The sequence below is a fragment of the Bactrocera oleae genome, chromosome 3 (genome assembly GCF_042242935.1).
Source record: "Bactrocera oleae isolate idBacOlea1 chromosome 3, idBacOlea1, whole genome shotgun sequence".
Lineage (NCBI taxonomy): Eukaryota > Metazoa > Arthropoda > Insecta > Diptera > Tephritidae > Bactrocera > Bactrocera oleae.
The window spans coordinates 20,657,684-20,678,596 of NC_091537.1; the positions used below are offsets into that span (position 1 = coordinate 20,657,684).

The 20,913-nt window shown below is 33.3% G+C and overlaps 1 protein-coding gene across 1 annotated transcript in view; it reads right to left on the reverse strand.

Annotated features, from left to right (window-relative positions):
* vir-1 (virus-induced RNA 1) overlaps positions 1-19,478 on the reverse strand; it is a 41,769-nt gene extending 22,291 nt beyond the window's left edge. Inside the window, exons 1-2 of the mRNA XM_070106215.1 lie at positions 19,324-19,478; positions 18,993-19,125 (exon numbers count right to left, since the gene is read on the reverse strand). Coding sequence (XP_069962316.1) covers positions 18,993-19,056 — 64 coding nt within the window. The 5' untranslated portion in view covers positions 19,057-19,125; positions 19,324-19,478. The remainder of the gene's footprint in view (positions 1-18,992; positions 19,126-19,323) is intronic.
* Positions 19,479-20,913: the final 1,435 nt, after the last annotated feature.

Genomic DNA, 20,913 nt, shown 5'->3' on the forward strand with positions numbered 1-20,913 from the left:
TTTTTTTGCAGCAATTAGGGCCTTATGTCAGCAATAACACGTCGACTATTATCTTCCAAGTCATTAATCGTCTCAGGCTTATCTGCGTAGACAAGCGACTTCACATAACCCCACAAAAAATATTCCAGCGTTGTTAAATCGCACGGTTTTGGAGGCAAACGCCACAGTCGCACGACGCGAAATAATGCCCTAATTGAAAGTTTCGTTCAATAAATTGATTGTTTCGTTGGCTATATGGCATGTAGAGTGGTAATCCACATCATCTTCACAACTTTTTACTCATAATATTTAATACATAAAAAATATTTAAATATTGTCAAAATTCTCGAAGGCAGCAGTTAATTTTATATTTTCACTTCCAAATAATAAATACGATAATTCTTGATCCACCAAAGCATTTATCAACCCATATAGAAATATTCACAAAAAATATTGATACGTTTTATTACAATTTTTTTTTTGTTTTGATACGTGATCCACATATTTACACCCAACATATGTAAATCCACACACCCTGGTACACCTTGAGTTATACTCTACGCGCTTTTATCTCGACGCATGTCTGAAGTGGCAATTCTGGCAAAAACTTTTTATTCACCAGCAGTAAAATATTGCCAGCCATTTTTCCACTTTATTTATAAGTAGTAAATATTTGCAGTCAACGGTGTGCAAGGTGCACCATTCGCACAATAAACGCTGGATATACATGATGTACGTGTGTGCGGGTGTTTGCATGTGTGCCAGCGAATGGCCCACATTTTTCATACTTTACTTTAATTTATCACTGAACAGTTAAAATGCGAACACTTGGAATCTCAAAGAGATTTTCTTGTCTTTTGTTTTTGGTTAAATCGGCTTAAAAGTGCAGTTGACACATAAATGCCAATGTAAGCTCCTGCAAGTGTCACGTTCACGTACACCAGTGACACAGACATACTCATACACACACACCGCACCACTGCCACCGCCAACGCCACCAGCTCACCGTCATCTGTCAGCACTTGTAACACCACACGTTTGTGGCGCCGCGCGGCCCCATTTGATAGACATAAGAAACCGTTAAATTAAACGAGCATTCATATTGTTAAGGAATGCACAGTTATAACTTATATATATGTATATAATATAAGTATTTGTATATACATAAGTATGTATATATTTTTGTTCGATTAGAAGATTGCTATACAGATTTATTGGGCGTGAATTCTTTTCATGTCAGGAATCTACTTATGTTATTGTAATATAAAGAGAAATCTGTATATACACATCTGTCTGTATGTATGTGGTGTAAGTAAAGAATGATTTTGAATAAATTTCGAATTTAAAACAGTTATTCCATACTCCACCTTGATTGATGTGCCCTAATTTGCATTTATTGCCTGAAACCCTGTGGTGAATAACACTTTCTATTTTAAAGATAACACGTGTTTACAAGGAAAGAAAATTAAGGTCGGGTGAAGGAAGGATAGAATGACTGCCGTAATGGAGAGTATTTCAAAGATAGTGAGAAAAAATTCTAAAAAGAAAACTTCTTTCCCGGTAATGGCTGAACTATTTTTTGTAACACTTGGAATTTATTTGTAAAACGGACATTTTTAAAAAGTTTTAAGTCAAATTCACGTCCATTTGGAATATCTATAGAAAATTGTAAAAAAAACATGCCAGAGTAATATCGAAAGTAAAATATGAATAAGTATTGAGCCGCTAGTTGGCGCTTTACCGTTTGATCGTACTTATGGTCCGATTAATTATACTTCTACTACTTATTCGATATATATATTTGTACAATGTTGAGGACTAGAAAAATAATTTTGAAAAAATAAGAAGAAAACACGTTAACTTCGGTTGCACCGAAGCTAGAATACCCTTTACAAATAAAAAGATTTCCAAACAAGAACTTGATTTTGATCGACCAGTTCGTACGCCAGCTATAAACTATAGTGGTCCCATCTGAATTCTTTCAGAGATTGTTGAGTTGATTTTGAGAATATACTGTGACCAATCTCGTGAAATATAAATGAAATAGTTTTTCATGTAAAAACTTGATTACGATCGTTCAGTTTGTATGGCAGCTATATGCTATAGTGGTCCGATATTGCTTGAAGGACTAGTTCGCGTATGTATAGACAGACATGGCTACATCAACTCAGCTCTTCACGCTAATCATTTATATACATACATACATATATGTTATAAGGTCTCCGCTCTTGCTCAATCGTCCCTTCAGATTCACTGTTTGAATTTCGGAATAAAACTGAGAACCACAACCGAGAATAGCTTTTTCAACAGTATTTTGCATATCAGCTGCTTCAAAGCTTCCTGGCCTTCTTGTCAACCTAGCTTAATAAATCGGTGCTCTCCTTTCACAGAATATTTGAAAACCCCTATGTAACTCTTCTATAGACCTCTCATTCAGATGAAGTTTAACTTCGAGATCTTAACGCTTTTATATAATCCGAGAAGTTGATGATGAATTGTTTTAACTAAGCTTCCAGTAAACTTTTTCCCATATATTACATACCACACACATAGTTTAAAGAAAAGAAGGCATAGATCTAGCAACTCTAGTTCATCTTCCTAGTAATTTTCAATATGAAACTCCTTTTGTAAGTAATAAAGAGGTAAATAAGAAAAAACGTTAACTTCGGCTCCACCCAAAATAAAATACCCTTCACAGACGCATTTTTCCCCCCACAAATGAGCAGACTTTTGGGTAGAATAGGACGAGTGGAAAATTTCAGGTCAAAGTTTGTCAGAAACTGAGGGTTTACTATATACATACCTATATATACTTTATAGGGTCTTCTACGTTTCGTTTTGGGTGTTACAAACATCGTGGCAAACTAAATATACTCCGTTCGTGGTATAATGAGCTGAATGAGTCAACCATTGCAGTCTTCCTATTGATCTGTGTAAGTTTACGGTCTGTCTTTCAAAAATTTTTAAAATATCTGTATAAAGTTGGTTCTATATTTGTATTTTTTTCGAATCGAATCAAAAATTTCGGACTCAAAGAAGTCTACAACTTGCTTAGATAAAATATTTCCTCAACAAGCAGCCTGGAATGGTCTTACTCTTTTATTTTAAATAAAATACAAAGTCAACAATGAAAATAATGATAATATATTTCCAACGTTACCACCAGAGCGGAACCTTCTAACTATTTATGCTATATACTTATGTGTGTCTTACAGAATATTCGCCACATTACGAATATCGCTGGTGATGAGTTACTTTAATATGAATACCGCATGAAGTAGCGCTGCATGGCGAAAAAAAAATATCTAATTTATTGCCACACATGTGGTATGCACGAATCTGTTTCTTTACTTCCATACAGCTATATGTCTATAGGTATGGTCATGGTTGAAAACACTTGCTTTGCACTCGGATCGTTTTTGTCACTGGTTGCCATATCGAGATAAGAACGAATACAAAAAGGAGTACGTGAAAAGGTGACATCAATATATTTACAAATAATATATTTTTATGCCAAGTTTCAGTTTAAAGACCCCTGTTGGCTAACCTGCAAACCCAGTTATTAACTTGTGCACTTATTTGTCACGCGCATACCTAATTTATCAAATCGAAAGTACAACTATTGTTTATGAATTGTGACTGCGTCAGCAGAACTTAAAAAAAAAGACAAAGTTCAGTTGAGGTAATTCTAAGGAAATTTTTCTTTCCGCTAACTTTGATAAATTTTGGTAGACTGTTCAGAAAAGAATGCTAATTACAAAATACCTGTGTAAATAATATTTTCTCGAACTAACGTGACAACCCTATTAACCAGGTTGGATAGATTAAAAATTGGTGTATGACTATCATTCAAATCCATTGTTCACATTTTCTAAGAATATCCAAAAATGGTACTTCTCAAAGTTTGCTACATATCACGTCAGTGGCGAAAGCATGGAATGAGACAACATTGAAACTGTCACACTTTCATTGTAGTTGCAAACAGAAGCGCTGTCAAATATTCGTTCATGACGTCATGACCTAAGCACTTAGCTGTCAAACTCACTCCACAAAGTACAACGGAGCGAAATTGTCATAATGCGTATTTTTTTATTCTTTTGAAAGTCTCCAAAATATAAGTCAGAAGGAAACGTCGGAGACCAAATAAATATATGTAATATAATATTATATAATATAAATGACCACCATAACGAGCAGAGTACAGACCCTCAGTTTTTGAGATATCGTTTTAAAATTTGCACACGTCTTTTTCTCTACCAGAAGGTGCTCATTTGTCGGAACTACCAATATCGAACCACGATCGGAATTAAACCTTTATATGGAAAGCATTTTTCATTTGACGAAATATCTCCATTAAATCTGACAAGGATTATTATCTAAGGTAAAGTTATAATATCCGTAGAATTTTTTTAGATCCGACAACTACAGCATATAGCTGCCATACAAACCGAATAACCATAATCAACTCTTTGTATGGACAATTTTTTTGTTTGCCATGATATCTTCACGAAACTTAGCACGGATTATTTTCCAAGGTAATGCCGAAATATTTAAATACATCTTCCAGGACAAACCTCTATATCATAAAGCTGTCATAAAAGCTGAACAATCAAAATCAAGTCCATGTATGAAAGGCCCTTTATTTGTGAAGGGTATTCTAACGTCGGTGCAACCGAAATTAACGTTTTTTCTTGTTTTCGTTAGTCTAACGGAGTAGTTCTCCTCGTCAGCGACCATCAACACATAAGGCTACGTTGTATTCCGGAGGTAAGAGAACAATTTTTCCGGTTACGAAACAAATAAAAAGCCAGTGAATTGGCAAGGAAGGTTGTTTTCAAAAATTAAATCCAATAATGCGGTGGAAAAGTTAAAAATGGAGGTCCGTTTGATTTCGCAGCTCCAGCCCTCACCACAAAAAGCAAAAACTGAAAGCTTAAATTTAAGATCAAACATTGATGAATTGAAGCATTGAATTGTGCTCTTTTTCAATATCTTCATTTGATGCTTAATTTCCGAGAAATTTTAAATGAATGAAAAACACTTTGACTGCACCAACTGCATATACCATACATACATATATAAGTATATTACGTATGTATGTAGATATGTAGATATATATATTACATGTGTACACCTGTACTGAAATATACAAACCGAATGATTACATAAGTACCTACCGTGCAACTAAGTAGCGGCAAATGGTGTAAGCAATATGTTTACACACGTAACCACCCATCAATGCCACCTCAAACGCACGCCGCAACACCCCTACTTAAAAGTATTTCAATATGCCATCAAAATAATTAGTTCGCAGCGCATTGATGTGGAAGTCTGACTTTGTAGATATGCAATTAGAACCGCAAAATATGCAACAACATTGCGGCTGCAAGCAATGTTGCATAGAAAAGTTCACGCACACAAACACATGAGTACACAAATGCGAGAGTACACACACCAGCGCACATTGATATTATATTATATTTAGATAGCGTTATGAGTTTAGTTGAGCGGCCGCAGCGTACATTTCACTCGATTGTGGCGATCCTTACAGAGATATAGGCCATTGAACATGTGATGCCGGAGCATTAAAAGGGTTGGGCGGCGGCGCTGACGATGTGCTTATTTAGCCGCTGTTGGATGAGGGTGAATGGTGGAGTTTTTCGTCGTGTTGACGCTGTGGCTTACAATATAATCGCATCAAATGCAATCATGAGTAAACAATTTTGCACGATTTTATTTCGCTGACATGGCAGGGAAAATCATGAGCAATATGATGGGCAAAAACAAACGCAAAGCAACAACAACAACAAACAGCTATTATTCATATTAAACGCAAAGAGGTTATTGTTTTCATAATCTAAACGATTATTGGCACGTAAAACAATGACACACGCACTTATTTTAATAATATTTACACACACATACATAATAATATATGCATATTAGTGTAAGTGTGTCTGCACAAGATAATAAAATTCAAATCGTGTGTATTTATTGTTATTGACAATCGAATATTTCAAATGTTTATTTCATTTTAGGCTTTGCCATCAAATTTTAATAAATATTGCTAACAGGTTGTTGCATATTGTTGGCGTGCCGTTTGTATGAAAGAAATGATTTCTCTGACATAAAACGTACTGTAAAACCAATATTCTTGTTTATACTTATATGCAAAATATTTAGCAACTCTGGTTTAAACACGGCTGAGTTTCTGAACGCCATTGCATCGAATGCAGTATACAGAACTCTCTCTTTAACTTTATATCATATTCTTCGATGCATATACAAGATATCTTACTGACATTTTTTCTAACCACGATAAATTAGTTAGGTTGGCGGGCTAATCAAACAGAGATGAAAAAGCAAACGGATATACGACAGATTGAGGTGTTCATTTACTCTCTTGCATTGAGTTCAACAGAAGATAGTTGTTCTTGCTTCTGATATGTAAATTTTTTGACAAGCGAGCTGAACTCAAACATAGCGACAAAAAAGTGGAGATCACAATTATACATATAATATATCCTTCTCTTCTAAAATCTTGACAAACGCAATCGTTGGCCACATTGAAAACTTTAAAGAAATCCAAACCTTACAGATCATCTAACCAACCTAATCGAATCGAAAACTCGAACCAAAACCACGGATATTTTCCTCTCCAAACGGCTCATTTGCCTCAGTATTTTTGCAGGACCGAACAGTGTTTTGTTTGTCTTAAAAAAATATTGTATCTTTTATTACAAATTGTATGTATAATATACTATGTACGTTAGATTTCTTTAAATAGTATATAATTCGCATATTTTATTTTTTTAAATAGGTGGCAACCCAATTAAAAAAATGTCAACGTCAACATTTTGGATCTGTTTCCGATTTTATGTGAAAAATATATGTTTTAATGACATTTTATTTTTGAAAAGGTGGCAACTCCGGTGAAAATATATTTTTAACCGAACACTTTTCTGAAGTATATCAAATAACTCCCGCTTAATATCTACTCTTTATGGTCATATTTAAAGAAAAAAAATTTCAAACAGGTGGCAACCATTTCAAATATATAAAAAATGTACAAAAACACTCTTCTGATATTGAAAGTAAAATGAAAATGATAGAGATAATTGACGTTCGTTTTTGAATATTTAGATATGCGAAAATTCTTCTTAATTTGGTGCCAAAAAAGATTACAATAAAAACAATACTCAGCGTCTCAAATCAATAAAACCGTTGGCAACACCAAATAGCTCCAACAACCACCGTTTTCTTCGAATCTTTAGACTAGAAACTTTTTCCTGATCGTAGAATTTAAAAGAATGATAAAACTTGTATCGAAAAGTAAGAAAATTACTTTTCGAAAAATTTACTGATAGTTCTTTATGAGCGCCGTTTTCATAACAGAACTACACTCAGAAGTCCAACATTGCTCACCAAGAGGCACTGAAGCTGCCTAATGGAGTCACGTTATCAATGCAAAGCCATTCACCGTATCTTGTTTCGATTACCACCATTACCACTACCATTAACAACATTGACAGCAACAATAACACAAACAACAAAATCCACACCAACCTACGAAGAGTACTCTATGCGGCTAACAGTGGTGCAACCGCATTTGATGTTGATGACCGCTATCACTGATAATAACTCGTGCAACTCACACATTCAATATATGTATACAAGTATGTATATATGTATATGGATATGTACATTTATCAAATGTAGATATGTGTGTATGTGGGTGCTTAGATTTGTATAGCATCAAAGGTGCGTTACAAACCCCATTTGTACGTTTGTATTTGATGCTCTCCCCCTCTCTCTCTATATACAATATAAGTACATATGTATGTGTCTGTGAAATCCTTGTGCACCGTTAGTTTTGTATATACACATATGGTTTCATACATTTACATGTGTTAATAAATCTAGATTCCATCGAGTGACATACAAACATAAGCTCACACATCCGCCTATCGAATCGACGCATCGGTTGCAAATGCATCGGTGAATTGCGCAACACTTGCAAAAGTTGGCAATATTTAGTTACGAGTTTGTCCAGTTGGTCGGTCAGTCAGCACAATCCGACCGGCTGTATATCACCCACTACGCTGACCCCCTCCGGCATTTGTCACCGTCGTCAGCGCTGGCACTTTCGTCGTCAACTAGCATAGCCGCAGAGGTTACTACGCTTGTGGTCGTTGTAAATTTAATGAGATTTCTGTCAAATTAATTTCCGGTTATGATTAGATTTTCGTTAATAGCAATTTGCGGTTTTCAGCCAAATATTCGAATGTTCAGCTGGGACATGTGAACTCAACTTCAAATATACGCACAGAAGTGCATATGTATATATGTACAAGTACTTGAATGTATGAGAGATATATTCATGTATCAACGAAGTGGCAGCAAAGCTTACGGTTGTTACATTGGATTTGAAAAAAATGCACACCCAGTATGCACAACTTTTGAGAGCGTTCAAATTCTTAGTTTTTTTATAAATTTAAAGTTATAATACTGTATTAATTAGATCAACCGCTTATAAACTACGTGTAATTAAACTCGTGCGTGAATTGTAGCCGAACGACCATCAAGCGCGTCGCACATTTGGGAAATGGGTCCAAAACAAGATGGCCACCGATTCTGATACCGATTTACACAAGAAAATTTTCTTTAGCGTTTGGTTGATTGGGTACGTTAATAAACGCATTTGCAGTGATAATAATGCACAAGTCATTGTAAAGACACCGTTACATCATCAGAAAGTCATTGTTTAGTGTACTTTATAGACAGAGAGAATCACTGGTCGATATTGCTTTTGGTGAGCGCATTATCTCGCGTCGTGGGCATATGACGTGGCCTCCAAGATCGTGCGATTTATCAAAGCTGGACTGGTTTTTGTGGGCTTATGTGAAGTCGTTTGTATACGCCGATAAGTACCAGACGATTGACACTTTGGAAGAAAGTATTTGGCGCGTTATTGCTGATATACGGCTTTAATTGCAGCAAAAAATTGTCGAAAATTGGCCCTCTCTTTCTTTAAAACAACATGTCCAAACAAAAAAAAAACACTATATTACAATTACTTACAATATGTTATATAATTATCATGTGATTATCTGTAAATTATATGTACATATATAATATAGTAGTATGCATTAGTATTGTATAAGTATATATATAAATATATTTATTTATTAGAGAAAATAATAGGCATTGATTACTTAGATAATAGCAGAAATAATAATAATACTTGCTTCAAGTTTACTGCTACTAATTACTACTCACAAACTTAACCCTTAGAACATTTTATAGAACAACAAAATTGAGCAATATACAATTTTCTTTAGTAACTATTTATTTATCATTCTAAAATGTGTGAACAACTTAGTTAATCTATATAACTGACATTAACTTTGACGAAGGAGTGTCTGCTCGTCAGTTTTAAATGAATATTTGATAAAGGAATTAGCATAAAAATTTGCTAATTGTAAGAGCTAGTCAAACACTAATGTAATGCAACAATTTTACAAGATATAAACTAATATATTCAGTGTCAAAAGCGTAGAAGATTCTTTTGAGAAAGTATATAAATGACTTTTGTTTGCAAATTTCCGTGAAAAGTTTAAATTAGTCGTGAAATTTATAATTAATTACATTCATTACAATTCTACAAATCATGTCCTATCTTAAAATATACAAAGAAAATCCCGTTATGGCTAACGGTTTGAGCACAGACAGATTTATATGTTATAAAATAATTTCAACAATTCAGTAAATTAATTTCTGCTGATTTCAGTAACGATTAGCTCTGAATTATATCTCATTATTTCCAATTTAAACCTGCAGTTACGCTCAAACGAATATGCAAAGACAGACACATATACACACACAACTATGTATGCAAATCTTTTAATGAATGCATTCACTAATTAGTGGTGAGGTGATTCATCGCTGTTCTTTTTCTGTTTTTTTTTTTACATTACATCACTTGCGATAAAATTAACGAAGTAATTAACACTCGGTGACTTTAATATGCATTAAATTTTGAAGATAACTGGTTTCTAGAATTTACGATTGTTGAAAATTTTAACTGCAAAGCGAAAATTAGTTTCTAAGTTGTTGTTGCATATACACGTATATACAAAAATATTTAGTTTTTAACGGTTGAATATTTATGTAAGTTACGTGGTTTAACACAGAGTGAGGAGGGGATACCCTGCAACAATATTCTAATAACTATCGCAGATTGAGTAATGACTCATACTCTAATTATTAGAGTTAATTTAAAATAATTATTATATATTTATTATTACTTGCATAATTCTTAATTGAGTCACCGCCATGACTTACTACATATATGTACATGTATCTATTTATATATCTCCACAAAAGCAAACTAGTATCACGAGACATTTTCACTGAATAGGCCTCGCCAAACAAGCACGCAATCATTATTACACTAATTACATATTTCTGTAATTTTTCTGATTGCACATTGTAGGAAATTCAATGAACCTTTTTATATAAGTATATTTAGTAAAGCTCGAGAATTTGCCGTTTTTTTTTGTATACCCTTGCAAACTTTATACACCCTGTTGTTGAAGTTGGAGATCCAAAACGTAACATCGAAGACCACATAATATATATATACATACAATATATAAATATATATATATAGTACATAATAGATTAGCATGATGAGCTGAGTAGATTTTGCCATGTCCGTCTGTCTGTATATAAGCGAACTAGTCCTTCAGCTTTTGAGTTATCAAAATGAAATTTTGCCCACGTCCTCTGCTCTGTAAGAAGCTGGTCATTTGACAGAAACGCCAATACCGGATAACTATATCATATAGCTACCATACAAACTGATCAATCAATATTAAGTCCTTTTACTGAAACATTGTTATTTGACGAGATATCCTCACAAAATTTAGAATAAATAATTCTCCAAGGCAATGCTATCATCTTCGACAATTTTTTTAGATCGGACTACTATAGGATAAAGCTGGCATACAAACTGATCGATCAAAAATAAATCCTTGTAATGAAATCTTTTTTATTTGGCAAAATATCTTTATGCCAAAATTTGGCATAGTTTATTGGCTAAAGCAAAGGTACAATATCAAAACAAATTGTCCAAATCGGAGTACTATAGCATATAGTAGCCATTAAAACTGACCGATCAAACTCAAGTATTTGTATGAAAACTTTCATATATGTGAAGTGTATTTAGTTGCGATGCCAACGAAGTTATCTTTTTGAAAATCCAATTCTGATTTTTTGAATTCAATCAGCTGTTTTTGAAAACTAAAAGGAAGAATAAAATTTTCGTTATTACCTATAATAGAGTACAAAAAGAGAGACGAAATCCTTCATGTAAAAATTGTATTTTCTTAAAGGGACTTCGGACAATGTCGCACATGTTTAGTTTTTCAAAAAAGATTTCGAAAGCAAAATCTGGTCACCTTATTCTCCGACAGTAACAATGGAATATTGAAGTATAATGCTTAACAGAAGCTGCTAAAAATTAATTTGCATAAAGTTATGATGATTTTTTTAATAAAAACCCGTTTAGTTTCCAGTTTTTGCTATATTACAAAATCATAGAGGAATATTATATAAATTCATATATTGACTATATCAATTCAAAATCCATGTTATTAATTACAGTAAGGGCAAAAATTTAATGATATTATTGCATACGCAATGTCCAAGCGAAGTTTGGACGTAGGCTGACTAATTTTGACTTATTAGTGTGGAGTTCTAAAACTTTTAACGGATAAAATTTCGCGGTATTTAAACACCCGAACTTCTTTTTAGCTCGTGTTCACGCTAAGCGTGTTGGAATGCTTAAAATTTCTTTGCACAAGCTGCAGTTTGTAGCCTTGTAAGTATGTATCGTGAGTACTTTCGGTTGAAATCATTTAAAAAAAAATGTTTTTCAAGAATTAAGAATTATGATTACTAGCTCAAACAACAGTCAGCAGCTTTACCAATGAATATTATATACTGTATTTCAAGTCGGACGCACATCCATAAAATTTAAACGAATTACTGAGTAAAGGAACTAAAGTGACTCTAGTTCTTAATTTAGTAATGTAAAAAGCAGGTCAATAGGTTTTATGGTTATAGTAAAAATATAGAGTGGTACAGATCTGAAATTTTTTTATTAAATAGCTTGACTTCAGTATGCTAAAATTTGAGTACATTTAACCATTCATTTAACAGAAATTAAAAATTTCGAACTGGTTTTTGGCAAGATCATTAATTAAACAACAGATTTTCACTGCTATTTGATTACAAATTGCACAAAAACAGTTTCATTTACAGCTCAAGAGAACAAAAATGCGAATTCGAGATAGGCTATTTTATAAATTTTCCACTGATATACTTAAAATGGCTTTTCATAAAAATAAAGATTTCAGCTTGGTTAGTTGTTTGGAGATTGTATAACAACATTTCCATTTACGACTTGAGTTGAATAAAGTACTAAGTCGAGATACGCTACTTTGTCACAATTCCACAGCTACACTACTATTTTTCTTTGAGAATAGCATAAAAGTCATGTTTACAGTATTCCACTGTCGCTTGAAGAATCAAACACACTTATTTCGAATAAATTCAAATTTTCTAATTTTACAAGTTCTGTCAAGCCATTGGTGAAAATTTAAATATTCGCTCCCAATTGCAGTGGTGTTAAAAGATTTAAGTTCTACAGGTTGATATATTAAAACCTAGATATTATGTGATATTCCTAATTTCGATCGTAAATTAAAAGTGTATTTTTCAGAAAAAAGTACATAGTTAAATGCTTTAAAAAGACTTTGAATAAATACAAAATTTTTAATTACTTCGTATAATTCTCTCTTTACTTATATAATCCTCTGCAGCAGTTGTTAAATGCATAATCCTATAATTAGTAGCGTCAGTAGGCCATCGCAAGAATAAACAAAGAATTATGGAAGTGAGAAAAAAGTTACACAAAAATAAAAATTTTTATAATCATATGCAAATATCTATATAAATATATATTGTACATATATGTATAATCTTAAGCTTGAAACCAAAAAACTGATACGACACAGCTAAAGCAGTAAAAATGAGAATAGCAACAAGCCGTGTCCACCAACAATAGCGTACGCGCTTCGAAGTGCCGGGGACAACGCATAAAGAAAAAAGCAACAATAAGAACTACGAAATAAATTTTAAAAAGTTAATTTGCCTGTCGCTTTCGTTGTCAACTGCAGGCGCAAGTATGAAAGTACGCATACACACAACCGCATATACACATACACATGCACACAAGTACAGTACGAGTACATTCGTTATGCGAAATCCGCAGTTAACTACGCCGAAACGGGGCATCTGCAAATAATTGCAATGACAAATAACAACAAAAATAACAGCAACCCGTTGGAAAACCAGCAACAAGAATGGACAAACTGTAGTGAGAGCAATTGCTGCTGCAAAAGAATTAAAGTCCCCAACAAGTATGGATCACATACACACATACATACACAAACACAAGTATATACGCATATACATATATTTTTGTAAGTTCGTATAAATGCATGCCATGAATTGTTCATGGCTGCCGCAGCCGAAAAGTCACCGATACTTCGGTACTGATTCCACTCTTTGGTTCGCTTCCATGGCAATGCTGGTGCTGCCACGACGGCGATATTTATGCTTATAGGATTTTATTGTGACAAGCATTTCACAAAAATTGTGCACTTTATTATCACACTGATTAACGCATCATAAATTACCTTCAAAAAGGGCAAATATGAATGCCACCAAGCTGAAGTGGGCTGGCAGCGGAAGAGACAACGCTAAAGGAAATACTCAAGCGTATGTATGTATGTAAATAAGCTGGCAAATAATGCAAGTATTAATTTAATTTAATTAATTGGTTAGCGGTGCAGACATATGTACAAATATATTTATGTATGGACTATAAGAACACAAACTGCTTTGTGGTTTGCCACAGAAGAGTCAACACGAGTATTGAGAAAGAGCGTCACCAAAAATGAGTTATGTCTACTAGTAAAATAAAACTCTTCTTAGCAGTAACAGAGATGTTGAGAGAAACTCCGATTGCCCTAAAGTTTACGTTAAAAAGTGATAGCTGGGAGGGTTAATATAGGTAAATAGGCTGATTTTTCATAAGCCATGAATAATCTCGCTTGACCAGTTACAGACGCTTGTCCGTTGTGATGCCCAGAACTCCTAGGGACGGATCAAAAAGACCGTCGTATGGACATAACGCCTAGAGGTCCAGTTAGGACACCTAACATTGCGACCATGTGAACCTTGCTAGTAGTTCTATGGACCTTTTATAATCCACTCAGAAGGCTTTAGCAACCCCACAAGTGCTGGTTGCTGACCACCGCCTACTAAGCTGCTGCGAGGCACGAAGACAGGGAGGCACGAAGACGGGGGAACTCCTCTTCACTCCCATCCTAATGTAAATCGAGTAAAGGTGCCTTTTCTTGCAAGCTCATCGGTTTTACAATATCCGACGATTCCGCTGTGATCAGGCACCCAGACAAGTTTAGTATGGACGCAGCTTGATACTAGTGCTAATGAGGATATGCATTCCTTGCTGAGAGGGTAGTGATGGAAATGTGTGGAGAAAAAAATATCAACTTTGCCTATAAGATCATGAGATGGCCGCAAGTAAGTTACATCGTTATAAACACTAAAAACTAAAGAACATCTCTAGCGCCATTATTAAAAAAATGCATTAACGCGAGAAGAACTTTTTAGAATCAGTTCAATAACATTGCAGACAGGCTCGAAAGTAACAGTTCTGTAATAGGGGCCACTAAACCTTAATTCATATGTTTTATATTGTAGTTGGACCTAACCTGCAAAATATATGAAACCCCCGAAGACAAAGAACTACTGAACATCAAACAGAACCGGATATCGACAAATCGAAATGAACTTCGAATTGGAGGAAGTGTAATCCAACGTAATTTATGGATCTGGGATTCAATTACTTTTTTTTTGAGATACTCATATTTTAAAACAAAACACAAATCGATCTAAAAATGGTATCGAAAATTTGGACAGTGAGTATTATCAGCGAAACGAACTGGAGATATAATAAAATAGAGTTTTGTCAAAAAGTTGGCACTCCATCTGGAATCGCTAAGAACCAAAACTTGTTTATGAGTGGCTGACGAGCATATCAAACTAACCTAACCTATAAACTAAATCTAGTACATATACTTAAAATCTTTTCTATTTTGAATTCTGTGAAATTATTTAAGACCAACCTATGAACTTAATTATGCAAAGTGACTCTAATTTCTAGTTAAAAACAAACAAAGTCGTTTTATTAAAAATATAAGAATATAAACGTATGGAAATATTAAACACGGAAGCAACGCTTGAGTGGCACTATTATATTTCTATAATACCGACATAAGTCCACAAGTGCATCAATGTTTAATCTCTTGCAAGTATTGTGCGAAAAAAATCAATAAATGATTAAATGCAATAGAAAAAGACAACAACATTATGAATTTAAAAATTCCATCTAGTGGAAATCATTTGCACAGTTTGCCATCATTGAAATCCAAATGTTGTAGTGCAAATGAGATACTTCACTGCAAATGAGATACTTCATTACAAGTACTATACAGTACGAAAATACTGATAAGTACTGGGTAAGTACTAGTGCCGTTTGTATGAAAAATCAATGTACGAAAAAAAAGAATATATGTATTCGAAATTGCACACTTGAAATTTCCGGTGATTTCTCGTTCATTTATTCACCGTAAATCGCTGCATCAGTCAACGCATCAAAGCGCTTGCCGACTTCATCACAGGGTGCGGGGATATGTAATCAGGAGTTCGCCACTGAAAATGCAAATGCAAAAAGCGAATATGAATACGAATGCGAGTGTGAATGCAAATGGAAATGGAAATGTGAATATCGATGGCAATGTTGGATTGTTGAGGTTGTTGCTGTCGTATTATTATTTGTTTTTACCCTGTCCCTGTTGCTATTACACAGGTACTCCTCGTAATATTTTATTGTTTATGTTTTTGCTGATGTATGATAATATGAAAATATTTTTTCAAGTTATTGATTTTAGCTACGGCTTATTGTTGTTGTTTTTTTTCTGCCATTTGGCAGAAAGTATTGAATAATATTCAGCAAAAAAATATGTCCATAGTAAGCTGATTTTAATATTTCGAGTGCAGTTATGTAATACTTTTCTGCATAAAATGTTATGTAATTTAAGTATGTCGGAAGTTGCAGAATTTCTTCTTTAAATTACGAGATTTTTCAGTAGTTACATGTGTATTTTTGATTTAACATTCAGTTTATGAGATGAAAGTAATGACAGCGAAGTTTTAAACCGACTTATTTTCGGGCCTTTAAACCTTACCGTGATTAGCCGGCTCAGGGTAATGCAATTAAGGGCGATCGCTACTCTTGACCATCCAACATTACTCAAAATTCTTCTCTCGACAGGATATTTGAAATGTCAAATATCTGTGTTGCAAGTTAAAAAAAGCTTCAGATATATCAATCTAGATATGGCTTTGAACTTGCTGCATCTTCCATTTGTAGAATAACACAGAATGATAGAGACATGAGCATTCTTAGTTTGCCATAAACGTAAGGAACTGTCAAACTTTCAAGCAAACGAAGCCTTCACTTCAGTTCGCACATGTCGTCATTAACTAATTTATATGTACTTCTGTCAAACTTAATTCAAAAGAATTGGAACAAAAATGCCATAAACACTGTTTCTATTATTTTTTTTTTTACAAAACGGCCAGACTTATGAATATGTCGACCATTCCAAGAGAAAACATGTTTCTTAAATATATATCTTGAGATAAGTTATTATTCCGATACATGTCAGTCAGATTTCTCTCAGAGAAATTAAGTTGATTGATCGCTCTAACATAATTTCTCTGCTAAGCTGTGTACGAGTATAATAAATATCTACAGGATTACTGAATGACTTGTAAGACAGAGCATGCTGAAGTTTTTAAAGCTTTTGTGGCCGTTAAACTAACTCATCGTATAGTGCAGAACCACTGGATTAACGTAAACGTTTGGAATGGACACCATGCGACCTCTTCAAATTCTGCTGATAAGCATTAATGTAAGTGTCTCCTTAAACTTCCTAAGAAAAAACTAGTATTCTTTGTATGTGCAATATCTTTCTAGAACCTATAATCAATGAGTAAAATATCTATCTATTACTTTCTAAGTTATTTATAGACGAACAAATTTCGAAAACTAATATTAAAACACAATAATTATTTTTAATCTGAATATGGTTTGTAAGGCACAAAAACTAAAGTTTAGCACCATAATAACCTTCTAAAACAAAATATTGTCTTTTGTTCGTTACTTTGGTATCTCAAACGTTATGCGGGAACATATATCTATATATGGTCTCTGAGGAACTAATATTAGCATTTTCAAAAGCAAGTAAAAGAGTATACAACAAAAGTTTCAAAAATAGTGTGGAATTATTGATATTTAACATATTTTGGCACAGACTTGCCACCTAATGAAAATTTTAAAACTGAAAATGTTAAAAAATCGGTGGCAATCGTCAAGTCTTTAAGAAAATCTAGTTAGAATTTAATTTTGTTATCACAAACTATTTTTATTTTTGCTAGTAAATTAAATTTTCGATATACTTGTACAGCCGAAACAGAGTTTCCACATATTGAATTTTTTTTATTTTTTTAACTAATGTGGAAATATTAAAATGTGTGAGCCAAATGTGAAACGTCCAAGAAAGTCTTATTAAAATGTAATATTATTGCCACAAACTATTTTTTTTTTTTGCACTGAGTATATTAAATTTGTTGTATGCAATATTCTATTCTATTGCCAAACGTATACCATTATCACTAATTACCAGCCTCATTGTCATATTTATGCCCATTGTCACTTTGTAGTCATAAAATGAATCCATAATAATTTTACGATCAATTATTTTCGATCAATGAAAACTACTGTAATAATCTCTGTTTATATTAATTAATATTCAGTATTACTTATTATACCCTGAACAGGGCACAGAAGTTTATAACACCCAGAGGGAAACATTGGAGATTCTTCAAACTACTTATATACTTATATAAATGATCAGTGCGACTAGTTGAGTTGATATAGCCTTGTTCGTCTGTCTGTCCGTCTATATATACGTGAAAAATTCGCTTAGTTTTTGAGGTATGACCGTGAAATTTTGCACACATTCTTTTCTCCTCAAAGAGCTGCTTATTTTTTGAAATCGCCGTTATCGGACCACTATAGCATATAGCTGCCATATAAACTGATCCATCAACACCAAGTCCTTGTATGGAAGACTTTTTCATTTGAGAGGATATATTCACGAGATTTAGCAACACTACAAACTCGGAATGTATTGTTCAGATCGGACAACTATAGCACATAGCTGCCATACAAACTGACCGCTCAAAATCACAAAAAAGATCTTCTTAAATGATTTTTTTTCTTATTAAGTAACCTTTATTCGACTGGAGAATTGCTTATAACAAAAAAACATACCTAAAAAAATAGTTGCTATAAGGAATACACCTGTAAAGGGTATTTAGCTTCGGTCCATGCGAAGTAAATGTTTTTCTTTTTTTCTTGATATCTACAATATTTAGTTAATGCAAAATATATGGTAGTTTGAACTTTGTTTAAGGAGCTTGTTATATACTTTCCTAGGCTTTTTCATGAATTAAATTAATTACTAATAATAAAACAAAAAGCATTTCACCATATTCTACTCATGTCATGTCACCTTTTTATTAAATGCTGTGATATTGCATAAATTAAACAAAACAAAAAATGCTACGTAGTTCATTATATAAGAAATAATTAAAGGTATATTTTTAGTTTTATATTTATATGTATATATAAATATATAATAAGTGCATATAAAATTATACTCCTATCATGATATAAGTATGAACGCCAGAGTTTTTAAAAATATTTTTTAGGAGTCATTATTACTCACCCGGCACACAGAGCACACCGCCCACAGCTAAAGATGCAACAAGTAATCCGATAAGGAACTTCATGGTTTGTGATTTCTTATTTGTCAACACTTTTCATACACAACCCCACAAACGTTGCCAATATTATATGAACTTTGAAAATAAAATAAAAATTGTTTAAAACACAATTTAAAAATATAAAATTTCACACAACTATATAAACGTTGCTGTTTGCTTTTCAATTTAGCAATCGACTAGCACAATAATAACTCATAGCATTTATGGGCGATAATTATTAAAACCGCTTATTAAATATTAATTTTCTGGAATATTTCATAACAAATGCACTACCTGTTCAGCACTTAGTGTTTTTAGTTTTAGAACTGAGTACCGTTTTCACTGCTTAAGCTTTTGTTCGTCTATACCCGTTTGATGTCTATGGCGATATGGCGAGAACCGGGCACCGCAGCGAGTAGTTAAAGCGCTAAGCGGCGCTGGTGTCACACACAAACAGCGACTTTGCTTGCTGTCAACGACGCGACGCGCCGCTGCCGTGTGTTTTGCTACAATTCGATGTATATTTGTACATATTATATATGTATATATTCTTTATATATGTATGTATGAATATATTTCTATACATTAGTTACACCGTTTTACCCGCTCAACTGCAGCGCTTCGCACTGTTATATTCACTTCCTCCCCACCTAAGCTTTGTTGGGGCTTTCTTTTTCACAATTCCGTTTTATTATTACGCGTTTATTGAATAAAGCAGAACGTATGGCACACATGCAACAACACAAACAACATAAACGCTAAATAATAAACAAGGTATAAATAAAAAGTTAACTTTTAGTGAAAAAACAAACGCCGGCACATTCACTGTCACAGTCAGCGCTGACGGCGACGTTTAGCCACAAACACACATGCATACATATGTGTATTTGCTGTAGAAATCATACGACAATACAAACAGTGATTTTTCATCACTCTCTTTCAATGCAGCCGCTGGCTCAGATCCACACAAATAAATGGATGTATGTATTAACTTTTGGCGCTGACTAATTTAGAGACATACAGAATAGGCATAGACTATACAGTGATATATAAGCTACTCATTGTGTGGAACACCGGCAAATTAATAACAATTGTATTATCACATATTCATATGTATGTAAGGTATTTATGTGTGTATGAGCACATGAGAATTATATTTAAGTAGGCATCTAATAACCGTATAAACATACATATATAGAAATATACATCCTTGCAAATAAATGTGTCTACGCAAATTAGTTGGATGCAACTCCCCTATTTATGAAAGGCATAAAAAGCAGACTAAACAAAATTACAGTTAATTTTTGTGATCTACACATGCAAATGTATATACAAGTACGTACTTTTCATCAAAAAGGCATAAGTAGACAAACTCGATTTTGAGAACTTTTTCTTTGTAAAACAACTAAATCGATACAGGATATATATATTTTTCCTGCTTAAAGAATAATCAAATAGAAAAATTATATAAAAATTCTTAATTCTAAAAGAAATATAAGATTAATTTAAATTGTATTTTCGAAATAATAGAATAATATAATAATTTTAATAATAATGTGGTTTAATGCTTTTGCTGAAAAAATAGTTTCCGGATTACATTTAGGGGCTAGATTCTGAAAAAAGGCCTAAAACGGTATGGAATTTCTCTATTAAGCTTTATTACACATTCTATGTACTTAACATTTGAGTGCATTAAAAATTTTATATTGACAATTTTATACAATATAGAATGGTGACTACTAGGAGACGACGATTCTAAGAATTTGATCCGTTCCGAAATTCGTGAAGATATCTCGTTAAATGAAAAATTTTTCCTTGCAAGCACTTGATTCGGATAGTTCAGTTTGTATGGCAGCTATATGCTATAGTGGTCCGGTATCGGTC